The sequence below is a fragment of the Vanellus vanellus genome (assembly GCF_965231255.1).
Source record: "Vanellus vanellus genome assembly, contig: HAP1_SCAFFOLD_66, whole genome shotgun sequence".
Taxonomy (NCBI): Eukaryota; Metazoa; Chordata; class Aves; order Charadriiformes; family Charadriidae; genus Vanellus; species Vanellus vanellus.
The window spans coordinates 998,720-1,013,719 of NW_028128221.1; the positions used below are offsets into that span (position 1 = coordinate 998,720).

The 15,000-nt window shown below is 52.8% G+C and overlaps 1 protein-coding gene across 1 annotated transcript; it reads left to right on the top strand.

Annotated features, from left to right (window-relative positions):
• Nucleotides 1–8,813: 8,813 nt before the first annotated feature.
• Nucleotides 8,814–14,393, top strand: LOC309684664 (electroneutral sodium bicarbonate exchanger 1-like; the record flags this gene model as incomplete). Its single annotated transcript, XM_082500531.1, has 7 exons — nucleotides 8,814–8,817; nucleotides 8,861–8,996; nucleotides 9,188–9,348; nucleotides 10,300–10,436; nucleotides 12,827–12,994; nucleotides 13,129–13,262; nucleotides 14,147–14,393. 7 exons carry the CDS (start codon nucleotides 8,814–8,816, stop codon nucleotides 14,391–14,393), a joined length of 987 nt encoding a protein of 328 aa, XP_082356657.1.
• Nucleotides 14,394–15,000: the final 607 nt, after the last annotated feature.

Sequence of the window (15,000 nt, forward strand, 5' to 3'; positions counted from 1 at the left end):
TGCAGCCCGAAGAAGAGGCGCCGGCTCGGGCCGAAGGAGAATGCCAAAAGAAAGCCGAAGAGCAGCGAAAAGATGCCCCGTGGCACAGGCAGTCCCTCCCGCCATCCCGGGGACGCTCCGCGTGGGGCTGGGGGCGCAGGCGATGCAGCTGGGTTTCCCTGCGGGCAGTGTGGAAGGTGAGCTGCTCGCTTTTTCTTCTTGAAACTCACTGCTTTGGGCTCAAACAGATGGAAACTCTCCGAGATGGCCGGGGGGGAGCAGAACTAAGGGCAGCTGGAGGATTCCCCCTGTCCCGCTGCCACCTGCTGCTTTTGTTGGACTTTTAGCCGAAACTGCTGTGTTTTCCTGTGCCTTTGAAGGCCTCACGGTCTCTTCCCTGAGGTGTTGGGGCACCTGTCCCATGCCGCACGCTGCCACGTGTTGTCACCACCATTTGTTTAACAGCTGCTTTTCCTCTGTGCCCGTTGGAGCAACGAACCTGTTGGGATTGTTCCTGCTCAGTTCCATCCTCCTCCCGTCTCCCTGCACTCGGGGCTCCTCCGTCTCCCGCTGACTGCAGCCACAACGGTTTCTCTCTCTCTCTTTGAAGGCCCTTTCCTCCCATTACAGGCCTGGGGCGGTTCATCTCCTTGGGCGAGAATCCCAGCGTTTCTCCTTTGTTTGGCTGAGAAAAAGGTTCCACTGAAGTTTCTTCTTGCGGTTTGCGGCCCGAGGGCTCCCGCGCTGCAGTCGCTCGTGCCAAGCGACATCGCTCGTGCCACGCAGAGCCACTCGAGTTTCAGTCCGACCCGATTTTAATCCATCGTGATGTTAATTCTCCTATTTTAATCCCCAATGATCTGCCGTGTTTAACCACCTAGGTCCCACCCAGCCGGGGGTACCGGCAGAGACTGTATGGCACCACGCAGCAAAACGCACAAGAAACTCACAAAATTAGAAGTAATGAAACGTCGTCTAACGAATTTTTTTTTCTTAGAAAAGGAGTTAAAAATCCCCGTTTGTTTTTTCCCTTCCAGGGTGTTTGGGACAGTCAACGGGAGGAACGCGCATGTGAAATACCATCGCCCACGGGAGGATCAGAAGGCCCTGGAGATGTCTTCAAAGGGCAGCGAAGCTGGCAGAAGCCCAGAGGGTGACCTCCTCCCTTTGGCAACTGGGCAACTGCCGGTTCAGCCCAGCAACCAGGTCCCTTTCCTCCACTAAGAAAACCCCACCCACCATCTCTCGCCTTCGGCAGCGCCTGAGCTCTGCGGAGGGTCCACCACCACGAGGTCACCCCCGCTCCAGAAAGACCCAGAAGATAAGAACAGCAGAGAATAAGGTATTGTATTTAATAGTGTTTCCCCCTTAGGTGATAGTGACGTGTAGATTTTCGGTCTTAGTTAGGCATCTTTTAGCTCTTAGTTTTAGGCTTTAGTGTTGTTCTGATAGGAGTAAGGTTTGTTGTTCTTCTGAGAGGAGTAAGTTGTTTTTTTTTTTATGTGTTCTCCTCAATTTATTAAAATGAGCTGTTGAACGTTCAAGTCCTGGGGCTGCTCTTGCTGGGTTTGAGCCAGAAATAATCGAAGCCGTCAAAACCCGTTCTGTGCGGTTGGTGGTGCGAAGCAAAGGAGAACCTGGGCCTGCGCCACACAGTGCTGTTCCCGGGTTGGTTTTCCCACTGGAGAGCGCAGCGGCACTGCCATGACAAAGCCGGCAGCAGGATTGGGGCGGGTGAAGGCATTGGATGTCTGCGAGGCCTCTTGGTTATTTGCCAGAGTCGGCGTTGGCCTTTCGTGCTGTGCTGTAGCACCCATCGGTGTTTGTTTGCACAAATAACGCAGCGTTTGGCAGTGACAATGGTGGTTGGGTTAGTTCAGGGAATGACATCTAAAGAAGGGGGCTGGTCTCTGCTGGCGGTGTACTGGGAGGGAGAAAAGGTTTACTTTTCGTTGCCAGGCCACCTGATTTTCATGGCTTTGGTTTTTTTTTGTTTTTTTTTTGTTTTGGTTTGGTTTGGTTTGGTTTTTTTTTTGTGTGGCTGAATATTCCCGCCCGGTTGAAGCAAATCTGTATTTTGGTTCTGTTTTGTCTTTAAAGTATTGATCTTCAGGTCTGGGCCATGGTAAACTTCTTTCCCCGAAGCGCCCGCTTTGCAGAGCGGGTACGAACATTCTCCTTTTGTTTCCCATCACTTGTATTTATAAAAAAACTACCCTAGAAGTCAGAAGAGGCATTGGCGTGTTCACACCTCTTCCCTAAGCCTGCTCCTCACTGCCAGTGCTGCCAAAGCGATGCCAAAAAGGCGGGAGCTTGGGAAAAATACCCGGCACTGTATCTAACTGTGGCGTCCAAAACCCCACGGGTCGATTTAAACCTCCGCTGACCCAGGGAAGGGCTCCGCGTGCCAGTTCCTGTTCCAAGTCTTGTTGCTGTTTCACATTGATTCTAAAAAATCAGAATGGCGGATACAAGAACAGAATTTGGACCAGATTCTCCGGCACAAGGACAGTGCACCAATGCTCAGGGCGCTTTCCCCGGCAGCGAAGGCCTGGTCTGGCAGGAGGGCGGTGGCGGGGATGGCGAGGTACTGCCTGCTCAGCTGCCCCATGGCCGGGAAGCGATGCTCGTTCTTCTTCCACCAGCGCAGCAGCTGGTGCTGTGCTTGCAGAGGGGCTCCGGGATGTAGTTTTCCAGTTGCTGGTGGATCTCGGGCATGCTCTCCATCGGGTCCTACCCCAGAAGGATGTCGTAGCTGCTCTGAGACGGGGCGCTGGCGCATGGGTCCTTGCGAGCAGGCAGCTGGCTGCTGGCATCTGCGCCTGTGGCTTTGGAATCCGAGTTTGGCACCCCAGACTGGGTGGCAGATGGGGACTGGTGGTTGCAAACCCGCAATAGCGTGGTTCTCACTGGCTGGTGCAGCTCGCTTCTCAGGCTGGGGCTGAGAAACTGCATCTCCTTTAAGTGCAGGTCCAAAACAGATAACTGCTGGGCTTTCGAGCACTTTCTCGAATGCAGTTCCCTTCAGTTTGGAAGACGGCAGAACATGGAGAATGGCATTACATGCGATCTACTCCTTGGTGTATTGATTGGACAGGGAATCAGTCAAAAGAGAAAATAAGAAAAATTAATTTGCCTTCTACTTGGATGGCAGAAATCTACGAGAGGCAATAGAAGGGGGGTGGCGCTGTGAGGGCCATGGAAAGGGGAGTGAAGGGCATCTGCAAGGTTGGAGGGGGTAAGGAGGGGGGTAGGTGTCTAAAATGGGGTGCTGGGGGTGTGCAAGGAGGGGGGGCAGCAGGCCCCTGAAGGTGGGTGTAAGGCATCTGCAAGGCGGAGGGGTGGGGGCGCAAAGGGGGAGGTGAGGGGTACCCAAGGTGGGTGTGGGAGGGAGGCACCTGGGCGATGCCTGTTGGGGGTCTCCCCACCAGACCCCCCCCTCCTTGTCCGCTCCTCCGCATCTCGATGTGACCCCCTGGTGATGCTGCGGCCCTTCAGAGCAGGGGGACAAAGGCCACTGTCCCCGCAGAGCCCCATGCCACCCGGTCACCTCAGCTATTGTCCCACCGGGCGCTCGCGCGGATGTGCCCGGTGTCGGGGTGCAGGCAGGAGGTGGCTGGGTGGTCCCCCCATCTTTCTGCATCTCCTTGGCCTGGGGGAGGGCCTGTCCGCCCCCCTGCTGCACCCATGGGACCCGGCTGCAGGAGGTGCTCTCGGGTGCAAACGAGAGGTGGGCAATTAATTAATCTGCCCTGAAATTACAGCTCACGGGAAAGACTGAGAGGAATTTGCGTCTCCGCCAGCAAGGGATGACGGTCACGTCCTGGTGATGCTCAGCTGTGACCTGCGTGTGTGTCCCCCCTCACAGCCCCACTTTGGGGCTCTGGAGATGTGTCCTCTCCCAGGTCCAGTCCCCGTCACAGCCCAAATCCTGGCTCAGGAGCCAGAGGGGTCCCTGCAGGGGACGGTGCTGATCCCCACGATAGCAAAGGAGGGAGCCACAGGACCGGTGGCTTCGTCTGGGTAGGATGGAGATGGAGAGGGGCGAGGAGGGGGGTCTCCTGCTCCGCCACCAAAGCAGCTCCCCCAGTTTGGCCCCTCATCCCCTTATAACACTGGGATCAGTGTTATTAATTACATTTTGTGCGAGATTAATTACATCAATCCTCCCTCCGGCTGCTAGTGGCCAGTCCAGCTTGCGTGTGACGGGATGAGAGGGCCGAGGTGGGAGGTTTGCCTGCTTGTGTGATGCTTTTGGCCTCCCCCGGCACCGGGAGGACTCAAAGCCGGACCTGAACCTCTGCTTTGTGCTTTTCCTCATCCTCAATTACACCAAAGCTTCCCCAGGGAAAGATTTTTCTTTCTAACCGGAGGAGTTGCACTGAGACAGGTAAACTGAGGCAGGACAGTCAAAAGTCCCTCTCCCTCCTGCTGGGACAAAAAAAACCCTGCAGCAAAATAATAATTTGGAGAAGTTTTCTTGAGAGGGAACAACACCCTCTGCTCCGAAACTCAAAAGTGAGCTCGCCATCCCCTTTCCCAGCCCAGTTTCGATGATTTGATGTTTTCCAAGCGCCTGGCAGCGGCGGCAAAGGACAAAGAGGGAAGGCGAAGCGTCTGTGAGTGCTGGTACCCATCCTGGGATAGGATAATTTGCTTTCTGGAGGCATCTCTCCGTCCTGCTCTGTCCCATCCCAAGCCCACACATCTACAGATCCCATAGACTTATTAAATTCTTAAATCCTCCAGCGATTTCCTCAATGAAATAACCTTTCTGAGTCCATTTGAGTGGCTTAATCGGGGAAAAAGAGGGTTTTGAGTGGCACCGTTTCCTTCGGTGGCATCTCTGTGCGAGGTTTGCCACGATTTCGGGGATGCTGCAACAACTGGGGAAGGGCGATGGGATGCTCGGAGCATCTTGCCACGGACCCACTTGGCTTCTTTCCTCCTGTCTTTGTGCCTGAAGCTTTAATACTAAATAATAAAAAAGCAGCAGAGATCTGAGCTTGGATCCCGATGGGATTTTAACGGATTAGCCCTCGGTGTCACCCTCCTTCGCTGTGTTATTTTACATCCCATGTAACCTTTCAGGGCGAGCCGGGGCCGTTAACCTTTGTGCTGAGCAGCGCCGGGGAGGAAGTTCATGACAACAAATGAATCTGTAGGCTGGAAATGAGGGATTAGCTCCGCTCGGAACATAAAGTAGGGCTGGAGATAGCTGGCGGAAGCGAGGAGAGTAAAACATGGGGCTTCTCTGGCCATTTCCGTACGGCGTAGGACTTGGTCTGGCTAACGAGGGTTTATGGAAGCCGAGAAGGGACGGAGGCCGTGCCAAAGGGAGACCTCCCTGAAACACCCTGATTTGATGCAGGAAATGTTGATGAAAATCAGGGCTGCCCCATAACGGGCATTTCCCCAACGGTTTGTGCCTCACATGGTCTTTTGGCAGTTTGGGCTTTCAAGTACACTCAAACACTGTGTGACACCTTTTGCCCTGCCGAGATGCAGCGTTTCCACCCCTTTTCTCTATTCTGGATAGTTTTTCCTCAAAACAGAGCAGGTTTCTCCCCATCCGCTAAGTTTTCCAAGCAGGATCAGTATTGGGGTGTATGGCTTTAAATACCTGCCGGGGTCACCCTGAACATTCCGATCCCAGCAACGGTCGCTGTTTATGTGCTGGAGATGGTGCAGACTGGGAGTCACTGGTCTGCAGTCGGAGGGTTTGGCCCTCTGATTGATCTGGAGGCTCAGTTATCCCCCAAAACCGGTGACCGACTTGAGGATGAAGCAGGAGGAGGGTCCCAAAATGACACTTCTGGAAGAGTTACAGGTGGGAGGGGTGTGCCGAGGGGCTGCGCATCCCCCAAAAAGGGGGGGAGACTTCCCAAAATCCCACTGGCATGTCGCCAGAGCAGGGAAGGATGCGGGGGGGACGATGCTTTGTGCCCTGCCGGGGGCAGGTTTAGCATCGTGGGTGGGAGCACGGAGCCAAAATGGTTTCTGAGAGAGAAGCAGACATTCCCCATGTCGCTCGGGGGGATTTGGGGAGCTGTGATGCCCAAATCGCTCCGTTTATTCCCACTCTGACACCCCTGTAACACACTCAAGCTCGCCGTTGTATTTAAATTGCGATTTTATTTCAATTGTGATTGTATCTAAGTTGCGATTTAATTTAAATAGCGATTTAATTCAAATTGGGGTTTTATTTCGGTGGCGATTTTACTTAAATTGTGATTTAATTCAAATTGGTGTTTTACTTAAGTAACGATTTTACTAAAATTGCCATTTAAAGCGATTTGATTAAGCCCCTTTTGTCCCATGCCTTTTCTGAGGTTGGGGTTTGGGGTTTTGAGGTTTTTTTCCGGTAAATCTGGAGGGGAGTAGACGCATTGCTAAGAAGGGACAGAGGGTGGTGGAGATCGTCGTGGGAGAGAGGACGAGAAAGCCACAGGCGCGTCATAATCCGGCTGCCGGGTGACGTGGGCGAGTGCCGGGAGCTGGTGGGGAGGTCGCAGCAAGTCGGCTTTGAAATTAGTACTCGGGGGCCAGAAAAAACTCATTTCCAGATGGGAACGTTTGTTCCTTTTGCTCATTAAATTAACTGGTGAGCGGGGGAGGTGTGAGCTTCCCGAGCGTTGCTGCTGCGCAGCGGCAGGTGATGCCATTCAGTCAAAGCAGGGATTTGGGGGATAAAAAGCAGATTTCCGGTATTTTGCTCTTCTCTAAAGCGAAGTGTTTCCTGGAGGCCCTTTCAAAGTTGCAGTTGCGACTCGAGTGTGAGATGTGGTTGGGTTTTTATTTCTTTGAGCGTGGTAATCCCGGTGATGCCCTTCCCCAGCCCAGGGACAAGGGGAGAAGAGAACGCCTGTAGTTCTCCTTTGGCTTTTAAGGCACAGATGCTCTTTGTGCAGCGCTGGCAGTGGTATTTCAGCCAAGGAGGGCATTAGCTGTTAGCCTTTGGCTTTTCTTTTGAGGAGAAAAACGCAGTCTTGCTTGCAGCAAGAGAAGCCCGAGCCTGGTTGGGCTGAAGTCGAAGCTTCACCCTTGCAGGTTCTTGAGGGCCTTTGGAGGTTGGTGGTGGCCATGTCCTGTGGCCAAGTGCCATCTAGTGAGTTCTGCAGGTATCACGTTTGGAGAATGAAACTGGCTGTGATCAAAAGTGTGGAGTTGGGTTCCCCCACCCCACCCCACTCCACCCCCAGTTTGGAAATCCCTTTTTTAATTTTATTGTTTCGAAAGGAACCACAAGAACAAAGCAGGAGGTTTGGTTTTGGTTTGAAACACTCAACTCTCTCCCCTTTTAGTAAATCCTTCCAGACTCACAGTATATACAATACAGGTGACATTACAGGTGGTTTTATTTGGGTATGGGAATAAAAACCTCCAAGTCCGTGTTTTTAGGGCTGTGCCTGGAGGAGGAGACACACGGAGGTGTGATGCTCTTGGGCTCGCGTGGCGCAGGGATGGGTGATGACTGGGAGGACGTAAGGGAGCTCTCCTCACCTGGCCCCAACTTATATCTTCTTCTCCTCACTAAACAGAGACACGACGAGGAGGCGGTGATTGACCAGGGAAGAACAAGCACCATTGTCAATATTCACTATGAGAAGGAGGAGCTGGAAGGTGAGTCGGGAGAGGTGCCACCAGTCCCACGCGTTTTCCCGTCGCGCAAAGTCCCTGCTGCGTCCCGTGCTCAGCATACGCATCACCTGCAGCGAAACGTGGCGTGCTTCTAAATAAACAAGCACATTTATTTTCACATTGTTTTAATATTATGGCTTTTAGACAGAGGGGAAAAAGCCCCCGTGGCATCTGCGGTGTGAGCGTTGGCCACAGAGCTTGGTAGTTCCCAGCTTGTTTTCTCAGAGGCTGCTCTTGGCTTGGAGAGGTCAGGAGAATAAGTTGATGGCTGCAGACACAGGGCTGTGATTTTCTTTTTTTTTTGTTCCAGACTTCATTATCACAGGACTGATTGGATATCCTCTTGTTGCCTTGTGCCATACAAAGATTTTAAAAATAATTACCTTCTGTCGCTGCTTAATGAGCAGGCCTGAGTGTTGTCCAGCCGAAGCTGGAATTTTAGACAAGGGTTGATACTTTCAGGGCACTTTTAGGTGACCTGGAGCCATCGCTTGTTGTTGCTCTGTTGTTGCAAAGTTAGAGTAAAACAGGCTTGGAAAAAGGGAGGGGTCTCTGACATTCGGGGATGCAGTGAAACTAAAACGAAGAGAAGTTGGTGTTTCCTCCTGGGATGGATGTGCTGGTTTAATCGTGGCAGCGGCGTCAACCGTCTCCGCAATATCGAGAGTGATGCGAACACTGCTTTTTTCGCAGGCCACCGCACCCTGTCCGTGGGCGTGCGGATGCCTCTGGTGAGGCAAAGCCACCGGTGCCACCGGCACCACCGACCCCACCGCCAGAAGCATCAGAAGAAGGAAAGGGAGAAGGACTGTGCCCCGACGGAGCAGGGCTACCACTGTAAGTCCCGCCGCAGCGTTCACGAGCCTTCTCGGGGCTGCGTGGGTGCCGGGGTCCTCTGCAAGCCGGTCTGTGTGGCTGATTTGTGTGGTTTGCTGTTCTTCTGAGGGAAAGTGGCGTTATTTGGGAGGCAGTTGAAGGCATAATGGATTGAGGCTGGTCTTCCTTAGAGGGATCCTGCCATTAAAAATGGAAACGTGGGGAAGGAAAGTGGCCCGTCCTTATGCAGAGGTGGAACAGATGCTTCTCCTTCTCCGTGGCTCTGTGCAAGCCCGGCCAGACCCGGGGGAGAGGGGCTAGCCCAATATTTAGGGCTGAACTGGTGCTGATCGATGGCCACTTTGTGTGTGAGCGTGATGGGTCGAATGCAGGTGTGGTAACGGGATTTATCTTCTGCCCCCAGACACCCCATCCCAGCGGGTGCAGTTCATCCTCAGCACCGAGGAGGACGAGCAGCACGTTCCCCACCACTTGTTCACTGAGCTGGATGAGATCTTCCTGAAGGAGGGTGAAGATGCCGAGTGGAAGGAAACGGCAAGGTAAATCCCTGCTGCCGGCTGCGGTGGCAGCTGTGGGCTCTGCCTTCCGCTCTCCGGGACGCGAAGCTTTTGCAGCTGCAGGTGCCGATGCGCGGAGCCTTCTCCTCTTGCCGCCCCGTAGCTGCACCAAAGGGGTTGCAGAGCTGAGGCTATTTTCTTGCAACGGGGCTGATCGTGCCCGATGTCCGCAGGTGGCTGAAGTTTGAGGAGGACGTGGAAGATGGTGGTGAGCGCTGGAGCAAGCCCTACGTGGCCACGCTGTCCTTGCACAGCCTCTTTGAGCTGCGGAGCTGCATCATGAACGGGACAGTGCTGCTGGATGTTTGTGCCAACAGCATCGAAGAGATCGCAGGTACTGAGCGCACTGCGTCCCGCCGGGAACGGCCGAGCTCAATTTGCCGCGGTGCCCTTCACTCCCATATCAAACCCTGCCCCAATGGCACGTCCTTTTCCAGAACCTCCGCTGTGTTTTTAAGTGGTGGGTTGCTTTTTGGATGTAGACTGGGTGTACAACAGTCACATCAGCTTTTTCTCCCAGTATGGGAGCCTTTTGAAAGCAATTTGTGGGGTCAGAGAGGCGATTAGAGAATATTCTCCGGCCAGAAAGGAGTGTCAGGGCTTGGCAGGCTGCTCTCAGGAACACGGAGTCTGCGTAAGAGCTGAACCTCCTTAAATAAACTACTTACTACAAGCTGTTTCCTCCCGTTCTTTGTTTTGGTTTTTTTTCCTATTGCCTTAACATCCAGGATTTAAGAGCTTTAAAGGCAGAGTTTATCTGGCAGGTGACCAAGCAGCATATTTCTGTGGGGAAGATAATTGAAGTTAATTGAAAAAGCAGCTTTGGAGAAATTATCTTTGACTGGCAGGTCTCCATTCAGCCCTTGCAAGAGCTGGAGAAATCGGAGCCGTTATTAGCACGTTTCTCCCTGTGTTTGGCAAATTGCAGTCGATGGGCAAAGGAAACTCTGGGAAAGTCTGTGATAGAGATTGCTTATAATTTGTTGAAATGTGTCGAGTCTAGAGAGTCTGTCTAGAAACGCCAGATCGGGCAAAAAAATGACATTATCTAGGATGGGGAATAATTATCTGAGCGGAGTGATGAATAAGCACTTTGATGATGGCTTTTAGCAAAAGAGAATTCTTCCTTTCGCTGCAAAGGCTGAACTGCATTAAAACGTCTTGCTAAGCAAGGCTGAGCCCACGTTAGGGTATCCTGCGTGGCGCAGCCTTCGCCGGGGGCTTGAGGGGTCAGGGCTTGGGGACTTTCTGCTCTGACGGCTTCGTTTCCCGTTGCCATCTCCAGATATGATCCTGGGCCAGCAAGAGCAGTCCGCAGAGTTTGATGAGTGCACGCGGGCGAAAGTTCGAGAAGTGCTTTTGAAGAAGCATCACCATCAGAACGAGAAGAAAAGAAACAACCTTCTCCCCATCGTCTGCTCATTTGCTGACATGAGCAAGAAGCAGTTAGACGTGCATCCCCTCGACAAGCCAGGTGAGGGTTCCTGCAGGGTTTGGTACCCAGTGAGGGTTTCTGCCAGGCTTTGGCACCAGGTGAAGGTTTCTGCAGGGCTTTGGCCCCATTAGACTTCTCCCGGCAAAGGAGAAGTGTCCCGATTGCTCCTTGCCTGTCTTTCTCAGTGTCTTTCTTTCTCCTCCCAACCCAAACACTCACTCCTCATCCATCTCCCACCACTGCAGAAGCTAAAAATGGGGTGAACCATGACAGCCATCCGATGGATCTAAGCAAGGTGAGACACTCGTAGCTTTCTTACGCTTTTAGGCCAGATTTGCTCTTGCAAACTTGGCTGCAGAGTGTTCTGCAGAGTGCTGTGGGCTTTGCTTTTGGGGTAATGGCTGAAAATCCCTTGTCGTGCCCAGGCGGAGCTGCGCTTCATGAAGAAAATTCCCACCGGGGCTGAAGCGTGCAGCGTGCTCGTAGGAGAGCTGGATTTCCTTCGCCAGCCCATCGTGGCATTTGTCCGCCTGAGCCCAGCTGTCCTCCTCTCGGGCATGATGGAAGTTCCCATCCCAACGAGGTCTGAATGAGAAGCGCAAAGTTTTTATTTAAAAAAAAAACACCACAACAAAACACCAAATTCATGCATCAGTTGGGCGTCCCAGGGGAACACAGCCAGTGGGAGCAAGCACGTTTCTCCCACCCACATCTCCCTGCTTTCATTCCTCCCTTCCCTGCTGGAGCTTTTAAACCCATTGGCCAATTTTAATGAAAGTTGGTCCAAACCTCAAATTTGTGTTTGGTTTTGATGCGTTTCAAATTCATCACCGGAGTCGGTGAGCCTACACGTCCCCCCTGGAGCCACGCTCTGGGCTGGGAGCTCCCAGGGATTTCCTTGGGTGCCCTTTGAGTGAGGCCATGTTCTTCTCTCTCATTTTGGTTTTCTTGCCTAGGTTCCTGTTTGTTTTGCTTGGACCAGGAGGAAAAGCCCATCAGTACCATGAGATCGGCAGGTCCATGGCTACTATCATGACGGATGAGGTGTGACGAGATAAGAGATATCTCTGGGTCATTTTTTTGGGGCTTCACCTCTCCCTGTCTCTGTAGTAGTGAGGAAGAGGGTTTGTTGTCTCTCTTAGCTGCCTGCAGGAGGCTAAAATCCCACCTGGGCTGCAGCCCGCGCCTCATCCTTCTCCCCAGGGTCCCCAGCATGCTGTCCCCAGTGGTGGCATTGCCAGGGCCAGTGAAACTTCTCCTCTTGAAGCAGAAGGCTGTGGTGTGCCATGGGGGACGGGAGCCTGGTGGAGATGGTTACAAATACTGTGATGCACAGATTTTTGCTTTGGGGGGAATATTTCCTGCCACTTCCAACAGGCGATTTGGGGGAAATGACCTTGCATTTAGCCAAGAGCTTATTACACTGGTTAGGACATCCGAGATGGGTCATGCTCTCACCAGTTTGTCTCCTACGGCAGGTTTTCCACGACGTTGCCTATAAAGCCAAGAACCGGGCTGACCTGGTGGCTGGCATCGATGAGTTTCTGGATCAGGTCATGGTTTTGCCGCCAGGAGAGTGGGATCCCTCCATCCGAATTGAGCCCCCGAAAAACGTCCCTTCGCAGGTGGGTGCTGCGGCAGAAGGAGGCACGAGGAGGACAGGCAGGAGGGCAGCACAGCTGGGGGTGCTGCTCAGGGGCCCAAATTCACAGGTCACGTACCCAGCCCAAAAAGCAAAACAAGCCAGTGGCTGCAAAGACATATCTTTATCTTATTTGCATTTTAACAGGAAAAAAGGAAGTTGCCAGAAGCTCTCGATGACAGCGCTTCTCACAGCAAGCCGGAGAAGCACAGCGGTCCTGAACTGGAGCGGACAGGAAGGTGTGAACTGAAATAGTTTGGTGGGGTGTTTTTCTGTTTGCCCCTAAAATCTGAGTGTGCACCTCCCTTCTAGCAGAGTTTTGGGGTTAACTGGGTCAGTGAAGGGGCTCCAGGTTCCCAGCTTGGTCCCCTGGGCTGGGTGGGTGGGACATTTGGGCAGCTGGGCTGAGCCGCAGCATGGTTGCACACAGGTTTTCTTGCTTTGGGGTGGAAGCAGATGTGTAAGTACCTCCAGGTAGAGCTCTGCTGCTTCTCAAAGTGAGGGACTGTTGCAATAAGAGGGGACGGGCTCTCAGGTTTGGTCTCCTTTTCTTTTTGTTGGAGGGGTTTTTTGTATGCCTCAGTTTCTACTGGGGCTAAAATGGGAGAAGGAGACTTCTTTTTAGCAACGGAAGTTACTCTGTGCTTGTGATTGTCCTTCCTCAGCCAAGAAAACTCAACGCTGTCTTCCACGAAAATGTTGTTTTGTTTTTTTTTTCCTTCCTCCAGGCTCTTTGGCGGTTTGATCCGGGATGTGAAGCGAAAAGCCCCCTGGTTCTGGAGTGACTTTCGGGATGGTCTGAGCCTGCAGTGTCTGGCGTCCTTCCTCTTCCTCTACTGTGCCTGCATGTCCCCCATCATCACCTTCGGGGGACTGCTGGGGGAGGCGACCAACGGCCACATAGTGAGCACCTCTCTCTGTTGGGTGGCACGGGGGAGGACAACACTCATGCAAAAGTCCTTGCTGCAGTGAATTTGCACTTGTTTTTTTCCCCCTAATGATTTAATTACTCGCTGCTGCCTCTCTTCCCCGGACAGAGTGCCATGGAGTCGCTGCTGGGCGCATCCATGACCGGCGTGGTGTATTCCCTCTTTGCTGGCCAACCTCTCACCATCCTCGGCAGCACCGGCCCCGTCCTCGTGTTCGAGAAGATCCTCTACAAATTCTGCAAGTAAGGCTGGCTTCTGCGGCCAGGTGCTGCGAGCGCCTTTGGAAGAAGGCAGGGATGGAGAAAGGATGTTTTTCTTAGTGGTAGTTGGTAGATTTAAGTTGTCTTCTGTGTCACAGACATCACGCGCTGCTGCTTTAGTATGTGACGGTGCAGGAGCCCTCAGTCTCTGAAGGATGGATGGGTGGTTCGGGTTTTTTAGGGTTAAAGTGAAAGAGCAGGAGGAGGAGAAACCACAAGGATGTGGATGCCCGAGATGGGCTGCACAGGGAAGATGAGACAAATGACTCTGGTTTGGGAATGAGGGAAGATTTGCTTTCCTCTCAGTACAAACTCGGGCACTTTTTTGTATGATTTTTGCTGGAAGTGGAAATATATTTTACCCACATATCCAAAGAGTTTTCTGGTCAAATGTTTTGATGATTTTTGAGAAAGCAGGAGCTTTTCAGGCGAAATGGATATTTTCCATGACAGTCTTTTTGTTGTGGCAACTGTGATGGGAGATTAACCCCCTTATTGCAATTAAATTTATTATGAAGCCCCAACTTGCTGGCAGCAGGTAACTGGGTGCAAACCCAGCCGGTTTCGCTGTTAGGGCATTGGGGTGATATGGGAGAACACCACCTTCCACAACAGGGACCTGACCTCAATTAGCCTCCGAGGCATTAACACAAGGTCATTGTTAAATAAGGATTAATTAGCCTCTCCTCCTGCGGGCCCACACCCTGTGCCGCAGCCCCGAGGCTGTCTGTAGTAGGACCGGAAACTGCATTTACCATCCGCAGCCTTGACACGCTCCTGAATTGCTGCCGACTTTCCCCGAAGGAAGGCACGGCTCGGAGTCTCTTGCTGCCCTCTCCACCCTGCGTTTTCTTTTGCTTTCCCAGGGACTACGCGCTCTCTTATCTCTCTCTCCGGGCATGCATCGGGCTGTGGACCGCCTTCTTCTGCATAGTGCTGGTGGCCACTGATGCTAGCTCTTTGGTGTGCTACATCACCCGCTTCACCGAAGAAGCCTTTGCCTCCCTCATCTGCATCATCTTCATCTATGAGGCTCTGGAGAAGCTGAGTCACCTGCGAGTGACCTACCCTGTGCACACGCACAGCAAGCTGGACTTCCTCACCATCTCCTAGTGGGTTTCTTCCTCCTAAAGTGCCGCTGCCCCTTGGCAGGAGCTCAGGGCTGCACCTCCATCGCCTTCCCCTCACCCCTGTCTTGGCTTCTCTCCTCCCAGCTGTAAGTGTGAGGCACCGACCCATCCCAGCAACGAAACCCTGCAGTTCTGGGAGAGCAACAAGATCAATGTGTCTGGCATCACCTGGGAGAACCTCACGGTGACTGTAAGTGCCCCGAGTCACTGCTTCCTCGTGCCGCGGCCGCAGGGTCCAGGGGCACTGGCCTGGTGCAAAGCTCAGAGCCCTTCAGGTGATGGTGGGCTTCAACTTGTGCCAGTGCTGCTCTGAAAAGTCATTACTTCAGTGTGTTTAACCTCCTTGGGCCTGGGAAGGAGAGTTCACCTCATCCCCGACATGGTGGGCAATAACTGTTATCCTCAGGACAGCGGTTCTGTCTGGGAGCAAGGTTCAGTGGGTGCTTTGGTTATTGGAGAAGTTGGAGGACTTAAGTTCATGCTTGAAGGCTGTAATTAGCTTCCTTCATTGGTTCCTAGTAACTCCAGGCCTTGCTTTCTTACTCAGCGCTGTCTGAAGGTACGTGCATAAACTTGCATGTCTGAGCAGC